The 17,101-nt window shown below is 37.3% G+C and overlaps 1 protein-coding gene across 1 annotated transcript; it reads right to left on the bottom strand.

Moving 5' to 3' along the window:
• Nucleotides 1-4,287: 4,287 nt before the first annotated feature.
• Nucleotides 4,288-15,417, bottom strand: LOC135683049 (Na(+)/citrate cotransporter). The gene is made up of 13 exons (XM_065198185.2): nucleotides 14,959-15,417; nucleotides 13,284-13,549; nucleotides 12,465-12,788; nucleotides 12,127-12,175; nucleotides 11,022-11,158; nucleotides 10,527-10,646; nucleotides 9,795-9,902; nucleotides 9,055-9,159; nucleotides 8,327-8,433; nucleotides 7,332-7,435; nucleotides 6,151-6,312; nucleotides 5,558-5,695; nucleotides 4,288-4,719 (listed from the first exon to the last, which is right to left on the bottom strand). Exons 1-13 carry the CDS (start codon nucleotides 15,070-15,072, stop codon nucleotides 4,489-4,491), a joined length of 1,965 nt encoding a protein of 654 aa, XP_065054257.2. The 5' UTR covers nucleotides 15,073-15,417; the 3' UTR covers nucleotides 4,288-4,488.
• Between the last annotated feature and the right edge of the window lie 1,684 nt (nucleotides 15,418-17,101).

The raw sequence follows: 17,101 nt of genomic DNA, 5'->3' as shown, positions 1-17,101 counted from the left end.
CGTGGTCATGCTGTCTTGAAGATCCCCCCCGTCTGCAATCTACTTCCTTTTAATACTTTTGCCAATGTCCCTTTCTCTATTCAGTGGTTATTTTTCGATGATTTCTACTGTAAAATAATCAGCATTGACCTGTTATTCAAGTAGAACGTTCTTAAAAGAACATTCAATTGTGGGTCATTTTAAAAACGGAGTTGGATCAGGCTCGTAGCCAAGGGGAGGCAATGCCACCCTGGATCAAGAGCATACTAGCTGTTTGCCACCCCAATAATTTTGTCTCTAAATTTTTTAATGGCGTTTTTCGTCGTCATCATTGGATTGCCATGACAATTTGAGTCAAGCTAATAATGACAAAAGGAAAATTGTTTATTTTGAAAAGGAATATTGCTGAAACGTCTGCCTGCAACAGATTTGGGTCCTTTGCCACCCCTACCCAATAGGCCTGACTATGGGCTTGGGTTGGATCCTGGTCTTTCACCTCGGGATGCAAAGGAAAGACTTCAGAGAGTATTAAGGATTGCAATTTTTGACCTCGCCCAATCTGTTCAACACACATCCATTTTATAAAATGTGCAATGATAATTTCTTGAAAAAAACATCCCGGTCATCCAGCTGCCACACTTTCCATATTAGGAGTACAATATTTCCCATTTGTGTTAAGTCATAATGCGAATTCATTGAAATCGTCCATTCAGAAAATTGATAAAAGTAGTAGAATCTTCAAGGAAATTCAAAGAAACGAAGATTTTTAGCCATGTTTGGGCGCTCTTTCGGGGAATATTCAAACTTGGCGGCAAATGGAGGTTGTCTCTTTGTTGGCAAATGAGGACTGAACACCTCCCTAGAGCCAAAAAGCTAGCAATCGCACTGCTTACACCCTATTAAGGTCTATTAAATTAAGAACAAATTAAGAACAATCCAGCCTCAGATTTTTGAAAAAATTAAGCCTGAACTTAAATTTACTGGTTCTTATAAGCGTAAAAGCGGCACAGTCTATGAATATAGATCCTATGAATATAATTAGAAAGGTATTGTTAAACGTAACGAACATTGTAAATGTTTTATATTTGAATAAAAAAAATAAGAAAAAAAAGATCCTTGCAAACTCCGAGGTACCTTTCATTTACCGACCGATATATCCAATGGATACACACTTTTTCATACGGATGAGTAAATTGAAGTTCAAGCTCTCAGTATTTCGAAAATTTGAGGCTGGATTGTTCTTAGTTTTCTCTTAAATAATAAGGGTGCAAGCAGTGCAATTACTAGCTAGTGTGCTCTAGGGGGGAGGGGGGTTGTTCGGGCTTTTTTGCCAACAAGGTGCATGAGCAATTCTTCATTTGCCAACAAGTTTGAAAAACCCCCGAAAAAGCACTTCTAGGTGAAAAAAACTTCTCGTTTTTTGGGATAAAATTTCCTAAGCAAGTTGTTCAAAATTTTACAGTAGTTCAGTCTTACCTCGTCAGGGCCTAAAATAAGCGTGGATCTGACTCACTTTGTGGAATTGTACATTGATATTGTAGATCTGTAATCGTAGAAAATGTTGATTGGTAAAAAGTGCATTTTTTTTAAAAGTGCAGCATATAATACCAATCTAAACGCTTAGAATTAAAGCATAAGAATTAAAAACAAGAGCGAATGCGCAATCCCAGCCTTATGTAATGCACTCTCTTTTGTTAGAAATTTGCTTTATAAGAAGTGAGTATTGGACAAAAAGAAAGGGCTAAGAAACTTCAGAAATGGAAGCCTCAGAACATGCGGAGGAAAATCAATTGTCCTTAATGAGATTGTCACGCTATTTTGAAGTAAGATAGATACAAGATATCAAATTCAATTAGTGTGCATTTATGATTTACTTATGTGTGCATTTTGAAAGAATGGTCTATTGCATTTGGAGCTTACTTTTTTAATTCAACTTAAATGCACTGGGCCTAAAGACAAAAGTTTTTTGGAAATCTCCGAGACTATGATTTCCTGCCCATCACATCTTTTAAAGTTTATGTGACATCTTTGTTCAGTAGATTTCAGAAAAAGTTGCAAGGCGGTTTAGATAAAGTTTTCGGTATTGGAGAAGCATAGCGAAAGGTGGTAGCTGGGAGGAACATTTAGCTGGGGAAATATAACATATCAGGAGCTCTACCTCCCCCCCTCCCTAACTCACTTGTTTGCAATAACAGGTTAGAAATTTGCAATAATAAAAGATTTATGCTAACGCAACCCATTATTCATTTTTTAATATTTCATCTTGTTCCATGATATGCTGGATTTCTAAGCCGGATATTTTTAAAAAGAAATATATTCTTTACTGAATTGTAATGTTGATAAGGACGGAAAGTAGCATATATGTTCTGAAAGGGGCGTTTTCCAGCATTCTAAAGGCCGCAACTCATCAGCAAGCCCCCAGCCTTCAGTAGAGGCCCCCTACTTTTAGACTAGTACACGTTACAAACTAGATGGGATAAAGATCTATTTTCAAACTACGCGAAAAAAGCAGAAGTAGAAACTACCCCAATTTGTACATCAGTGAGAGAAGACATCATTTTCCATCCGTTACCAGGCTCTAGTTAGTATAAAAACTTTTTAAAGCAAAGTTTTGATGACAATAAAAATGCTGGGTTGAATGCAATAAGAACTTGCCATCAGCAAAAAGAGACTTCAGCTTTTGAACCGGGTAAAAACTTGGCTGATTTAGCATGATTGAATTATTTATGCTTGATCACGCAAGGTTCAGATTCCGTTCAGCTACAGAGATATGGCTCCAAAAACCTTAATCATTCTGCTCAAAAATCTGATAATTAAGATTGTTTTATAGGGGTTTTGAAGGTGCAAGGAAGAAAAAAACAACTTTGACGGAGATCCAAAAAATGGTTTTAAAAAGGTTTCTTTTCGATACCTTTTTGCTGACAAATTAGGACATAGCTAATTTTTTTAACACAATCCAGATGTTGTAAAAAAATCGGCTTTTGTTACTAATACTTCAGGTTTAGGATCATGGCTAGGCCAATCAATTAGGATATGTTATTGGTACTAAGTTGGCCGTATCTGTTTTGCCACGCCCATCATTTCATTCCCAACCAAATACAACGCCCAATTTTTATAAAAATACGTGAATTTGTAAAAAAAATTCTTATTTTAGGCACTGTACCTTGTTCTTTATGGTTCTCGACCCTTGACCACCAGCCCCCCCCCCCCCTCCTCCCAACCGAAATTTCCTGTCAAATTCTTTCTTCTGTAAGAAAATCGTTACTAAATTTAGCATTATTTATTTTTAGGTTTGCATGAACATTTTCAAAGTGATAACTTATTTTATAATGCATCTCATACCGTGCTATTATTATTGAAATGTACTTGAAACAAAAGTAGCAATATAGTCAGCAAAAAGCAATCAATCAAAGCGATTGTCTGGTTTTGGGGCAAAAAAAGAAGAATAAGAAGAGGCCTTAAAACTCAATGCATGCCAATTCTTCCGTTTACGAACCAGCACGTTTACCTTTTTTATGTGAATTTTACCTACAGGAAAATAATCTGTGTAGAAAGAGAACTGAAACGTTTTTTAAAGCATAGTTTATGAAAACCTCAGCACCACAAAATAACCCACATAGGACAGTCTGTATTACCTTACAAATTCTGTCATAATTGTCCGTTTTACAATAATGTCTTTATCTATCTGCAAGTTCCTTTAAGCGAAAGGCCATTACGTCGCCGCAAAATTCAGGACAACTGCTTGTTCGGTCTTCAAGTCGATGTTTAAATTTAAAATAAGACTTTCTATGAAATTTCTTGCTGGTCTCAGAAAAGCTATTGTATGATAATTGAAAGCAAAACTTTTATCTCCTAAGTCAAATTTCTAGGCCTTAAATAAAGTATAAGAGGTTTCGTTCTTGCTGTGTTTGAAAAGACATGGTAGATTTATCACAAAAAGTGCTGATAAAACCTATGTCACAGTAGCACCATATATCTATTTAATTTGATACACTCATCATAAGAGTGAAGCCGAAGTCATATTCGTCATCGCTAGACCCTACTGGTTGTTCCTTGCTAGAATGGCATCGCAGCCACTATTACCGGGGAAATAAAGCAAAGTTTTTGAAGTAAAAGAGAGTGTGAACTTTCATGGTACTGAATTTAACAGGTTTTAGTTTATGTTGGTTGAATCGTTCACAAGAAAGTTTGGGAAATGTAATGACAAGGCCTTGAAAGAGGCTTGCAAATTTTACGTAGAAAAAATCTTGTTCCAGAATATGTCATTTTTCAAACGAATCCCATCAAAATGCTCTTGCTTCCTACAGGACCATTAGTGGGAGCTCCACAAGAAAAAATAGACCCAACAATGCATGACAGCAGCTTGAGAAGACAAATAGTCATGATGATTTTTCAAAATCTGCTTAACCAAAGATATACTAAAAAGACAAGACACTGCAAGGTATGTTTTCCTATAGCTTTCATAATACAATAAAATCAAGCAACTATTCAAGCAACATCACCCAAGGGCTAAAAAAGTGATGCATTTAAAACTGATGAAGTGAATGGCATCGTTGTTGCATTGGCACTCAAAGTTGGTGCAAATGTGGTCGGTATAACAGGGCCACACTGCACTTTGTTAACAGCACTTGAAGCCCAGTCAGGATAGCTAGTCAAGTCGAAGAATGCTTTGCCATACGTATTTATGGATAAGTTCACGATTATTATACCAATAATATTCATCCCAAAACCAGCTTTCATCTGGAATGAAAAGAAATTTTTTACTTGAATTATTTATCAAAGCTTTCTAGGCAGATTTTATTTTAAAGTTTATTTGGCTGTCTCTTTCTTGCTGCCAAAATAACTAACAGTACTGCGATAGATCAGCTATAATAGAACTGAGAAAAGTTACAGAGTTGACTTCAGTCTAACTTAGAAGTACGCATATAATCTGATGTATCAAAACAAAGAACAAGAAATTTTTTTTATTCTAACGTTGAATGCTTCAAGCCATCAAATGAAGGGTGGTAAAAAACATTTCTCTCTCGCCTCCTCTTCGCATCGAGATGCACTGTGTAAGCACAGGTTAATTTACTAATCAATAAAGAAGACTGGATCGAGCTTCTATTGTGGCAAGAGTGTTGCCATCCGAGAAGAAAGCCCCAGAACAGCCCATGCGAAGAGACGGCCTTCACTGGCACTCCTAGCAATGTTTTCAGCTGCTCTGGCCTTTTCTTTTTCAGCAATCATACACACAGCATTGCAGCTCTCGCGTAGCCATATCGTTTAAGTATTGGTTTTGCGGAATGGCTCCCCGCTATTGTCTGGGGCCCTCTTACTTTTGAAATTTAACGGGTTTCGAATTTTGGTGTTTCAAGACAATAGGAAGCTCGATCCAGTCTTTTTTATAGATCAGTGGGTTAATTCAATCTACTTGAAAATAGGACCTGATTGGCTGTCTCTTTCCGCTGAGCTAACACAGTGACCTTGATGCTACGAGGAGTCTCAAAGAACTTAAATCAGAGCTCGCCGAGGCTCTTATGCATTTATGGCTCCAATATTTATTTATCCCTTCCTTTTTGAAAATCATATACCATACCATATCAAATATCGTGATCCTTCCCGTTGAAAACACAATGGCATTTGAAGGTCCAGCGATTGGAAGCATAAATGCAAACGATGCACACACTGCTGCAGGAACCATGAGATAGTATGGATGGACCTTGATGCTTTGCGCCTACATATGGAAAATGAGTTATGAAAACATATTTGTCTAAAATACTGATCAAGATGGTAGGAAAACAGGAGTTGGGAAAATATACAGAGAGAAATGGAGCGAGTGACATCGTAAGAACTAAAAACCACGACTAGCGACACACCACGTCGCTCTTCTTTCAACTGAGCTGATTGAAGATCCCAGGACCGTACCCACTTTAAAAAGTTTGCAAGAGAGCCTTCGCAGAAACCATCGCAGAAACCACCGCAGCATCAAATGCAATGCACATTTGACCTGCTGATCATGCGCAGCAAAAATTCTTTTGGAAGGCGTGGCAAGGCAAATTTAGATTGCAGCTTGGTGCTTATTGTAATGTTATGAAATGATTTTCTTCATACTGCAAGCCTTTTGATATGATTGTTGGCTTACTTATGCAACATTACAGCATTACGAGTAGGAATAACGGCTGTACCCACCAATGAAGCAAGTACTGGCAAAAGGATGGTTGCTGTTGCAGTGTTTGATGTGAATTCAGTGAGAAACGTCAGCAAGATAGATATGACCAGAACAATAACAAAATTTGGGACTGAGCTCAGTGCTGCTAATTGACAACCAAGCCACATTGAAAGGCCAGATTCCTGTGGAGAGATTGATAAAAGCATAAGTTTTTGCCCGGTATCAATTTGGTGTAAAAACTGACAACTGCTAAGCTGTTCTCTTGCAAGACTATAAAGGATAAAGGTTTACTGACAAGTTGAAATTATTTATTCTGAAATCTTCTTCATTAATTTTGTACATATTTCATTCTTGCACACTGCTCTTATCTCCACAGGAGCGTTCTCTGACTTTGCCTATTTTAATTATTTCGTAAGTTGTCATACAGCTTTTTTTATATAGGAATAAAGTCTATAAGAATATTTAGGCTCAAAATCGCTTAAATTTAAGAATAATTTAAGAACAATGGAAGTCTCAAGCTTTATCAAGAATCAAATGGTTTGCTTATTTCAGTTTTTCTGAAAACAAAAAAAGCGAGTTTCGCGCGATATGTCTTAAAGTAGAGAAATCCGGCCTTGAAGTAATTAAAACTATAATGCAATCCGGTTATACCTTATGTCGCTTAAGAATAATGTAAAAATAATCTTAGGTTCAAAATCTTACAAAATTTTAGAATATTTAGTCTCAGCAAAAATTGGGTATTCTTGTAAAAACGTGTGTATCAAAATAAAATATGCATAACAGCAGGGGTTTTGTTATAATATCAAGGGCTCTGGGCATCTCCCTCTTGCTCATGTCAAAATTGACAAATGCCTATCTTGTGATATTGCTGTGATATATTCTAGTGACTCAGGTACTCTAATGAGCAGTCTGGCCCGGCCATGGGGGAGGGGGTCCTTTGCTAGATTTTGGGTAGGGGTCTTCCGCGAGCATATTCAAAGTGGTACCGTTGGCTAGACTAATATTCCCAAAATTGGCACTCTTCTTGGCTAGACACATATTAAAGTCATTCAAGTTAGCAGATATCTCAAAATTGTTGGTTTAAACTCTGAAATGTCAAAGGTTGATTTGTTTCATTTAATAGTTTATTTTCAACAAAAGCGTATCTAGAAGAGCCCGATTAAACTGTTTCTAAATACCAAACAAAATGTAAGGCACTGACCTCACAAGCTTTTGCTATTGCAAAACCAGATCCTAGCAGCAGTGTCACATTCCAAGGAAATTTGTACTGTGCAAATTTCCATTCTAGTAGTGTCGTGTGTGGCTCTTTGAAAAACAAAAACATTTGTTAAGTTTTGTGATGGAACAAACAATAGCAACATTAATAACACTGCTCGATCGTCGATTTCAATATTTTTCTGGGTTTATTTCATATATATTTGCACACAAACCAAATTTAACTTTCCACTCAAAGTTGTCAGTCCTTGACAAGAGGTCAAGAGAGCTCGATTCAGACCAGATACAGTGTAAAGATCTTCATTTAATGACCTTTTTGCGACCAGACCGGGTTCCTTTTCAACTTTCAAAGGAAACCATCCCTATAGGAACTATTTTTTTCTGATTGGCCTATTTCGATCCACAACTGGGTATATATTTTCCATCGTGTTCTTTCGGAACCTTATTCTGACGCTTTATGCTCTGAGGAGTGTCAGACGAAAAAGCTTTTAGTATGTCGTAAAATGTTTGCTTTTTTCAAAGCCATTTACAAAGGCTACAGTGACTTCATTGCATTCGGTAAAAGACTGAATACAACCCCCACCCCCTCTTGTACTAGATATCTATTAGAGAAACTGCTATTTAACAACACCGTTATGCTAACCTAAGCTAATTCTTTAGCTAGACCTTGATATTTTGTGTCAGATTTTATACTGAGGTCGTTTTTCTTTGGTTTCCATAGTTGGGAATGTTATTCGTTTTTTTGTATCAAGTATCAACCTATTTTTGAAGTTATAAATGTTTCTTTGATACTTTTTCATGAAAAACTGTACATCAGATTCAATAAAATCTAATTTTTTGCATATCGTTAATTCTGTTTTAAGCCCGAGAGTGGCATTATTAGACATCATGGGGGGGGGAGGGGGATGTGGCACAATAGAGAGGAAGAGTAACTTAACAACGCATTGATTTTTCAAAAGCGTCTCTAAATTGTTCACTCACTCCTTCTGCGTGGCCCTCCTAATATCTCCGGTCTTTCAGATGGGAAAACAAACATGGAAAAACTAATTATGACACCAGCTGTTGAATCACTGACGTAGCTCTTTTTGCTGAAAAAAATTAAAGCATGATAGGTTAGCAACTTTTAAAATCAGATAACACGAGCAGGAATATTTCTGAAAGTACATGTAATTCTAAAATCAGATCGGTTTCCTGGTCTCTTATGGATTTGTTTTAACACTGTCGATACACGAGCTGCTCTCACATAAGCTTTCTACATTTTTAACTGTTAGTCTTGTAATCATCCGTCATCCGGTAACTAGCATAGAATTAAGCCTTGCTCCTACAAGCAAAGACAATAATGTCAATGTTAGCATTAACGATGGGCATGCCTTAATTCACTTTCTTATCTTTGTTGAAAAAGAGGTCAAGGGGACTTTTATGAAATTTGAAACAGGGTGTTTTATAAAAGTTGAAACCAAAGAAAATATTTTTTGTTGTGCAAACCTTGAAATGACCACAAAAGGACTTCATGAGATTCATTGAAAATATAACTCAATATTGATTACAATTACATTACAATACAGGAATCCTTAACTTTTTAATGAGAAAATAGATTTTAAACTTTCAATCAATGCTAGAAATGCATTGGGCTTAATATATAGACAATTGTTAAGGAAACTACGTTGATAGCGCAACCTAGCAGGTTTTGCAGATTTACAATGTCTTACCCCAGAGGAAACAACGCACCCCATCCAGGAATGAATTTAGGGTCTCTAAGAATCCAGCTTAATACCAGAGCAAGGAAATGGCCAAACACGGCGTACTCAGCGAACCTGGAGAATAAAAACAGAGAGTAAATAGAGTGACACGAGAAAGGTATACTATCTAAAATTAGATTAACAGTAGATGCATCTCATGAAAGGCTGAAGGTAAAAACATTTTACGATTTCACATTTTACGAAAGAGTGCAAATATATCACGGAAGAAAAACTTTGAACGCCCATCATGTTAAAAACCATTCTCTATGAGAGTGATTAAAATTTTGAAAACGATCAGACAAAGTACTTTAATGTTTTTTTAAGCTGGAAATATGTTCCAAGTCTTCTGACAGAATTAAAACAGATATCCGAGGAAGGCAGTCAGGTTTCAAATCGGCAAGACACGAAATAACATAAGCTGCCATTTCCAAGCTCTTGAATGGAAATATTAATTTTCGCCCTGCATTGTAAGATTTCTTTCAACGGTCTTTTGAAGTGGTTGGTTTGTTGGCTGGTTTAAATGATGTGATACGTTGGTTGGTTTGAATCCCTACCAGGCCACTTCAAGATATTTAAACAGAGAGCTATATTTAAACACTAGGTCTTTCAGATTTGTTACTATAAATTCGCTTGCTGCGAATGACGTGATTGGAGACATAATCTAACTAGTGCCAATAGCTGCTAGAACCACCTGGTAGCCTAAGCCTTACGTGATTGGTCCAAGCTCTGCGTATTGTTGCTTCATCAAAGCATACACTTCTTTTCCTTTAGTCTTATTTCGCTTTTTTCCTCGAAAACAGCAACATAGATGCTTCCAACTAAAATGAAAAAAATAAAAAGCTTCAATAATTTTTATTTACATTTCAGCCACTGCAAACATTTGTTTCTCCTTTCAACCAACAAAATTTCTGCGCGATCACCATTTCAGCAAAGTCATTCTTGAAATGATGACTCGACAATACTGTCAAACCACATAACATTCAAACACAGCTAGTTTTTTTAAATCATTTGTTTAAAGAACAGGAATAATTTTTCCGCTCGTAACAGACATTAAAAATTTTGCACTCTATTGACAAATTCTTAATTAGAGAACAACTAACCAACGACATTAAGAAATATGTAAAATAGATAATACATTGTTTGCAATTTTCAAGTAACTCTACTCCAGTATGTCTTGCATGATCATTTTGTGGCGTGGTTTTGTAAATAATTGCCGGTATTCTGCTGATGCATGTCTTTAAGAAACTTGAAAAAAAAACTATAAACTATAAGTAATATTATTTCAGAGAAGAAAATCGATAGTGCATCCAAACCACTTTCATAAAAAAAAGTTCCAAGTATTTCACTAATGGGGAGTTGAAAATGTCAGGGCATTAGCTAAAATGTCGTCAAAATGATCAAAAAAGCATCGTATAAGATTGTTAGATAATTTAGATGCCTACCTGATCCCAAAGAACATTGCTTGCAGGTAGATCCATGCAATAATGAGGAAAATTACCATTTCAGGAAACGCGTATGTGCCCCATGAAAGAAATGACATTCCTGGTGAATCCTTGAAAACACTGAAAAGGTATGATGTTACGCAAAATTGTTTGTATAGATCATTATTGTAGAATAACATAACCATTAAGGCATTTTCGAATGATACTGTATTTCAAATGAAAACTATAGATACCCTTAATTCTTAACATTTTAAGCCATTTTTAAGCTTTTTCACAAAAACTAGGGCTACACGCAGTACATACACTGGCACTAGAAACAAACGCGCATAGTAGGGCAACGAACAAATTTAACTATTTGAAGATACTCAATCAAACTTTAATAGATCACCAAATGTTCTTTAATAGTTCGAGATCACCAAGTGTAACCTTATTCCTTAATACTTAAGTTTGATATTTGATTCCTCTGTGGTCATCTAGAAATAGTGCTAAACCTACTCAGTAAGTTGTCCTGCCAGAATCTGTTGCGGTGTGGTGCCAGTCAGAGACCCTGTTCCACCAATATTGGCAGCATAACAAATGCATAGTGTCATGGCAACGCACAATGTCTTGTGTTGTTTTACTCGTCGCTCCTCCTATCGAATGAAGCAATGGTATTAATTCTGGGTCGAGGGAAGCACTTGACGAATGGAGGTGCATGACCGTAAAATGCATTGATTTAGGACCGAGAGCAACGACCTATTCGGAAAAGTGAGCTTTGGAGAATCTTGTCATAGCCATTGGCAATTACATATGGTAACAAACAAATGGAACCTTTTGCATGTTTGCTGATTAATTTAGTTGCACATGCCCTTCCACCTTCGTTCCTTCAGCCATGCATCATTTTGGGCAGGCTCTTTTGGTTGTTTAGGGCTATTGCCTGATTACGTTGTATGAATACGACCTACTACTTGTATTGATAGAAACTCAGTCACGAAGCAAATTTAGTAGTTGGTTTTGTCAGGGAGCTATCCAATCTCTCAGTTAATTACAAAATAACTCAATTACTTTCTAACTGCTTCCCTTTGTGTGTCCAGCTAAAGCAAACAACTCTGCAGGGGCTTTCAGAAACATGTGCTTTTTCATGTCATCATCCCAACCACTACGATCGTTCTGTTTATCTACTGTGTTATAAACTTTGAACCGTGGACCGGGCTACGCAGAGAATAAAGAGAGAAAACACCCCTTGCATATTATCAACAAAACCTATTTATATATATATCTGCAATCACTTTACAACACCGCGTGTTCCTACTCCCTACTCCAATCTAATCTAATCACCGCCGACGTGCTGAGCTGCAATCCGCTGCGCACGCCGCTACGCAGTACTTTACAACATCTACCTATCTGCAAGGTTAGCTTTTTATGTGAGCAGTTTAGCATCGCAAGAATACTGACCAACCACAAGCCGTTATTTTGATGGATGGCATTGCAAATTGGGTATACGCAATCCTTTTATATGGACACATTACCTTTAAAAGGGCAGTAGTAGTGTTTTATTTACTTCAAGAAATGTCTTCTTTACCCTTTTTAGATAGAGTGACAATTGATCTGAAATACCTACATCTTCTTGGGAGCTTTCTTGTATCACAATGCGTACGTCATCGCTTGCTCTAAAAATGATATTGTATTGCTTCGTATTATTTCAATTGCATTCCCCTTTACAGGCAACAGTATAACATTGCAGACTTTTCATTTCAACTTCCATTCACTGGCATCTTAAAATATCCAATGATTAGGATTTTATTTTGGATGATAAGGTTGGTTGCCTGACTAATAGAACTCTGGTATCACGTCTAAATCACGTATTTGAATTTTTTTCATTCTGGCACGTGGTACCACCCTTCGCAGGGCTATACTACTTCCTTCTAAAAAATATTTTCGTAATTTTCTTTTACTCACCCATCAATGTCACCTGAATCTTGTCGATAGGTCTTAAATGGTGATGCCATCTCAATCATTTCTTCCTCTCCACGTTCGGCTTCTAAATGAGTTTCTTCGGTCGCATCAGATGGGCTTGATCTGGTTTCATCTCCAGTTTTTGGAGGTTCATTGCTTGTGATTACTGCTAGACTATCAAGATTGCTAGACTTATTTTGGGTTTCGAGCTCTTCGTCCAGTTTCTTGAGAACAGCTTCCATAATTGGGGTCATCATAGCAGTGGTTGCAGTGTTTGTGATCCACATCGAAATAAAGGCAGTAACGATCATGAACCCTAACATCAATCTTTGGAAGAAATGGAGTTGCTTTGAGTTCGATCTCGCGAACAATGCAAGGATTGAGAAACTATTCATTAATCTTTCCTTGGCATTTCTTCCTATCTAAGCATAGAAAGTGGTTTAGCTATTGGTCAATTTGAAAGCAATAATAAAAAAGATTTAATAGAAATCAAGCTGATCTTGTAAATTGTTGATACAAACAAACACTTTGTAGGTAGGGCAAATAGGAAAGAGAAGTCTACAACAACAAGTCTAAATCAAGTCTTTTCGACATGGTTTCGATAAAGTTTGTTTACCGAATAAAACAGAGAAGAAACCCCTGTGTTCATAAAACTTAATGCATAAAGGAGCCACCTTTGGAGACTGTAGAGAAAGTAAGAAATTACTCCTTTTTTAACTCAGCGACTAGTTACGGCTTTATATTCGATAAATATAAGTCACTAAGGAGCAAACTTTGTCTTCAACAAATTGTATAACCTTGTTCTCTATTAAGCATTTATACCTTCTTGGCGAGGTTCCTATCAGTAAGAGGACTTTCAATGAAATTCTTTTATGCAGGTTCCATCTCTCGATCGCAACTGCCATCATCAAGCCTCCCAATACCAGAATGTTTGTATCCTTAAAGTACGGAGGAGCTATGTCCTTCGCAGGCAACACTCGAAGAACAGGGAAGAGAAACAGGGGCAGCAAGGCAGTTACTGTAAGGTTAGTAACTTCAGTGCACCAGTATATGCCCATTATAAGAATTGCATATGCAGTCCTTGCTTCCTGGAAACAAAATACAAAACTTAAGAGGAAACGCTGATGCGATCGGAAAAAACATGTGGTAAACCCCAGAACATATTCACTAACATGGGCCTTCAAAATATGACTACTCTACTAGGAAGTCATTTCACTCGCAGTTGGAAGGAAAATGTTTATAGCGTGACCTAACCCTGGGATTCTTCGATAATGGTTTTAAAGCATTTTGAAAGGTTTACTTCTTAAAATTAAATTGATGGCGTCCGGGATATGCCTGATGGTAGGTTACGCAACCAGATGAAGATAAATTTAATTGGAAAAGGGAACTATTTGATTGTCAAAATACATTCAATCTTTGAAGGAAAAAAGAACTGCAATAACACAAGCAGGGCATTTAGGTTCTCCATATCAAAGTGTCTCCAAATGATTGCATCCAAAAAACGACCCTAAAGAAAACGAGCACACTTATGCTAATCATAAGTAAGGTTTTTAGTAAGGTTACGCAAAGGGGCTGAAAGTTTTCGCTTTATTTCGATCACTCTCTTTTTCTGACCAACTCCAAATCATTTGAGCCCTGCTGCCCGCGATAACCCGGGTACGCATACCGAGTTCAAGGGTCACCAATGATGAGCGGCGATTTAATTTCACCATTGAAATATCTCTTCATAACGCAGTGTTCCATGACTTTGCGCAAATTGAAAACGATGTGTGTCTCAAAGGCCATCATTACCTTTCACTCTTGTAAAGATGTAATAACGTAAACAATTGTAATTATTAAATGATTTCCACGGAGGTCGGTCTATGTAGGAATTCCTCACAAAACAATGGAAAGTGGGCGTGGCTTTGGTTGTGCCATAGGAGCTTCTATTGTTTCTCGTGGACCTTCCTCCGATCAGTGGCCGTGCTATCGTTATGTTTTCCTGACTCTGCTCACCTCCCAAATTTTTCTTAGCCCACCACTCCAAGCTTCAATTTTGTGACGCAGTCTCCTCTGGTTGGGCTGAAAAAGCCATATCAGCCAAACATTTTTCAAAATGCATGTACATTTGGGCAAGGCAAACCCCCCTCCAATTGTGTTGCTCGTACTTCTATGAATTTGCATTGTTATTCTGGCCATCAAATACATTTGTTTGTATTGATTTTGCAAACAATGCAGTCTTCTTCAAGATTGTTTGTAGCTTGCCCTATTGTGAAAACCTTGAAAAGAAGTCGAAATCACAGCGAGAGCCTTCTAATTTTTTTTGCACTAAGGCTTGTAGGCTGAAATGGCCCATCGCCAACACAATTACCATACTTACAAGTCAACATAGTTACAAATTAACAATAAATATGGCTCCAAAGAATGCAACAATATAAAAACATGTGTTCCTAGGTTTTCCAGATTCAAAGCCAGTTTTGGTTTTGCAAACACGTGCTGCATATAGAGTCATACCTACCTTTGTTGTCACTATTAACGGTAGCGGACTCAAAACGAGTGGTGTCAAGAATATTATGAGGAGTGTTCGCCATTCTCGCAGTCTCTTCAAACTTCTGCAGCTAATCGAAGTCATTTTCTTGCTTTATTTCTTCTCCAACACATTCATGAGTGGCCTTGATTGCTGCGACTTGCTTGCGCACCAGCACCACTTTGTTTCACGTTGTGTTACCGAACGTTGTTGATTCCAGCTGAGCCACACCGAGAAAAACAGCGACACCAACTCTCAATAATCAGCACTGTATAATCATGTTTGCGCTTGAGACCGGGGGAACAATACAAAGGACAATTGAATGAAACGATCAAAAGTAATATGTTAAAACAATAGATTTGACGCAATTAAAGAATGTAAACTTGGCAGGCAGTGGCGCAGATAGAGGGGTGTCATATAAGGCGAAAACCCCTCTGTAAAGCCAAGGCCGCCAATAGGAGGGCAAGGAGGGCAAAGTGCCCCAGGGCCTCGAGGTCCAAGGGGCCTCATAAAGTAACGAAATCCATTTTGGGAATGGAATTGATCGAACGTTGCAAAAGTATGACTTAAATGGTATAAATGTTTTGAACGATTGCAAGAAAATGACTTAGGGATTATCCTGTAATGCAAACATTTTCTGCTCGCACCACCCGCAGGGTGCCTCACCTTTCTTTCGGTTTTGCTTCAGGGCCTCTGAAACCTCTCGGTAGCTCTGTGTAAAGCCATAACTTCCAATCTTTTTGGAAATATAACAGTACAGGGCCGGCGAAACGTATTTGAAAGTGGAGGGGCGAAAATATCAAAGTCTTGAAAGGGCTTAGGAAAGGCCGCCACCATGGTTGGTGGCAAAAACAATTCAGAATAATGGTGTCTTAGGGATGGCCAGAAATTGTATCTAAAATCAATTGTGACTGAAGGCGTCACATAGTCGCGTCTATTGTGATGTTGCTTGAGACAAAAAAGTTTTGCAAAGTTTTAGAATAACCACTATCATATGGCTCGTAATGAACACTTTTGTTAGATTTTAAAAGCACACGAAATAAAACGGGAAAGAAAAATAAATGAAACACGGATTAATAAAAAACATTAACGTCGAAATATCAACAGAAGAACTATCAACTAAAAATAAATAGGTTAAGAAGTTTTGTACAGTTAAGATATAACTTTGTAAAATCTGATCTTAACTTTTTCGGAAATTAAGTTTTTCGGAAAAATTTGAAAAACCTTCAAACTGGGCTTGTCAAATGAGTTTAAATAGAATTTATAATTGCGTCGATATTTTCTCTTTCTTAGTAGGAATGGATTATAAAGACGATCACTCTGAAGTTTTCTTGATGATCTGCCCATACTTTATTTCTCATATCCTCAGAAAAGTTCTTTCCAGCTGTTTCTTTTCCTTCAACAGCTGATTTCTATATTTTTGTAATATTTCTGAGAAATTTAATATTCGTTAACAACTAGACCTTGTGTGGCAAGTTTAGGCAATGGAAAAAACGAAACTCCGTCAATTTGTGCTGGCACTAAGTTATTCTGGACTAGGTTTCTCGATCTATTTGCTGTTACTGTTACTCGATACAAGCTGTTACTCGTTGTAAAACTTAGGCAATGGCCGATTTCTTCGATTTCTAATTCCTATATTCAATTTTATGTATGTCTTCTATGGTAAAGACATAGCAACCAAGGTAAAACTAAGGACACATATAAGAGAATACTAGGCAAAGTTACTTTCAGAATCATATACTACATTTATTTTCTCTTTTGCCTAAAATTGTTCTTTAGTTCTGCAGAAAAGTGGTGAACTTTATTCTTAGCCCCCCCCCCCCGTCCCCCCCCCCCGGCCCCCCGGTTTCGCCGGCCCTGAGTTAGCAATCTTTTAAGGGCAATCTGTCACGACGTTGATTGGTTATAAGAACAAAGGGATTTTTATTGTTTCCAGTCCCCCTTTAATTTATCGTATTGTAAAAAATATTGCTGAGCGCTGGAATCGTGTTTAGGCTATTGTTCCAGCTATTGTTCTCGTTAACCAATCAACAACGAGACAGATTGCCTTTAAGTCAGATATAGAACTTAAAAATGTTTTTTTCGAATGGAGAAGACCAAAAAATTTCTAAGTAGTACGATTTGACACTCAACA

Source organism: Rhopilema esculentum, chromosome 7 (genome assembly GCF_057945365.1).
Source record: "Rhopilema esculentum isolate cy_ngs chromosome 7, ASM5794536v1, whole genome shotgun sequence".
Taxonomy (NCBI): domain Eukaryota; kingdom Metazoa; phylum Cnidaria; class Scyphozoa; order Rhizostomeae; family Rhizostomatidae; genus Rhopilema; species Rhopilema esculentum.
This window is presented reverse-complemented; position numbering and strand designations above follow the sequence as displayed.

Coding starts and splice junctions, on each gene's coding strand:
- LOC135683049 (XM_065198185.2), bottom strand. CDS start 15,072: ATGACTTCGATTAGCTGCAGAAGTTTGAAGAGACTGCGAGAATGGCGA. Junction 12,789..13,283: donor ATAGGAACCTCGCCAAGAAG/GTATAAATGCTT, acceptor TTTCTTCCAAAG/ATTGATGTTAGGGTTCATGA. Junction 10,647..11,021: donor CTGGCAGGACAACTTACTGA/GTAGGTTTAGCA, acceptor ATACCTTTTCAG/TGTTTTCAAGGATTCACCAG.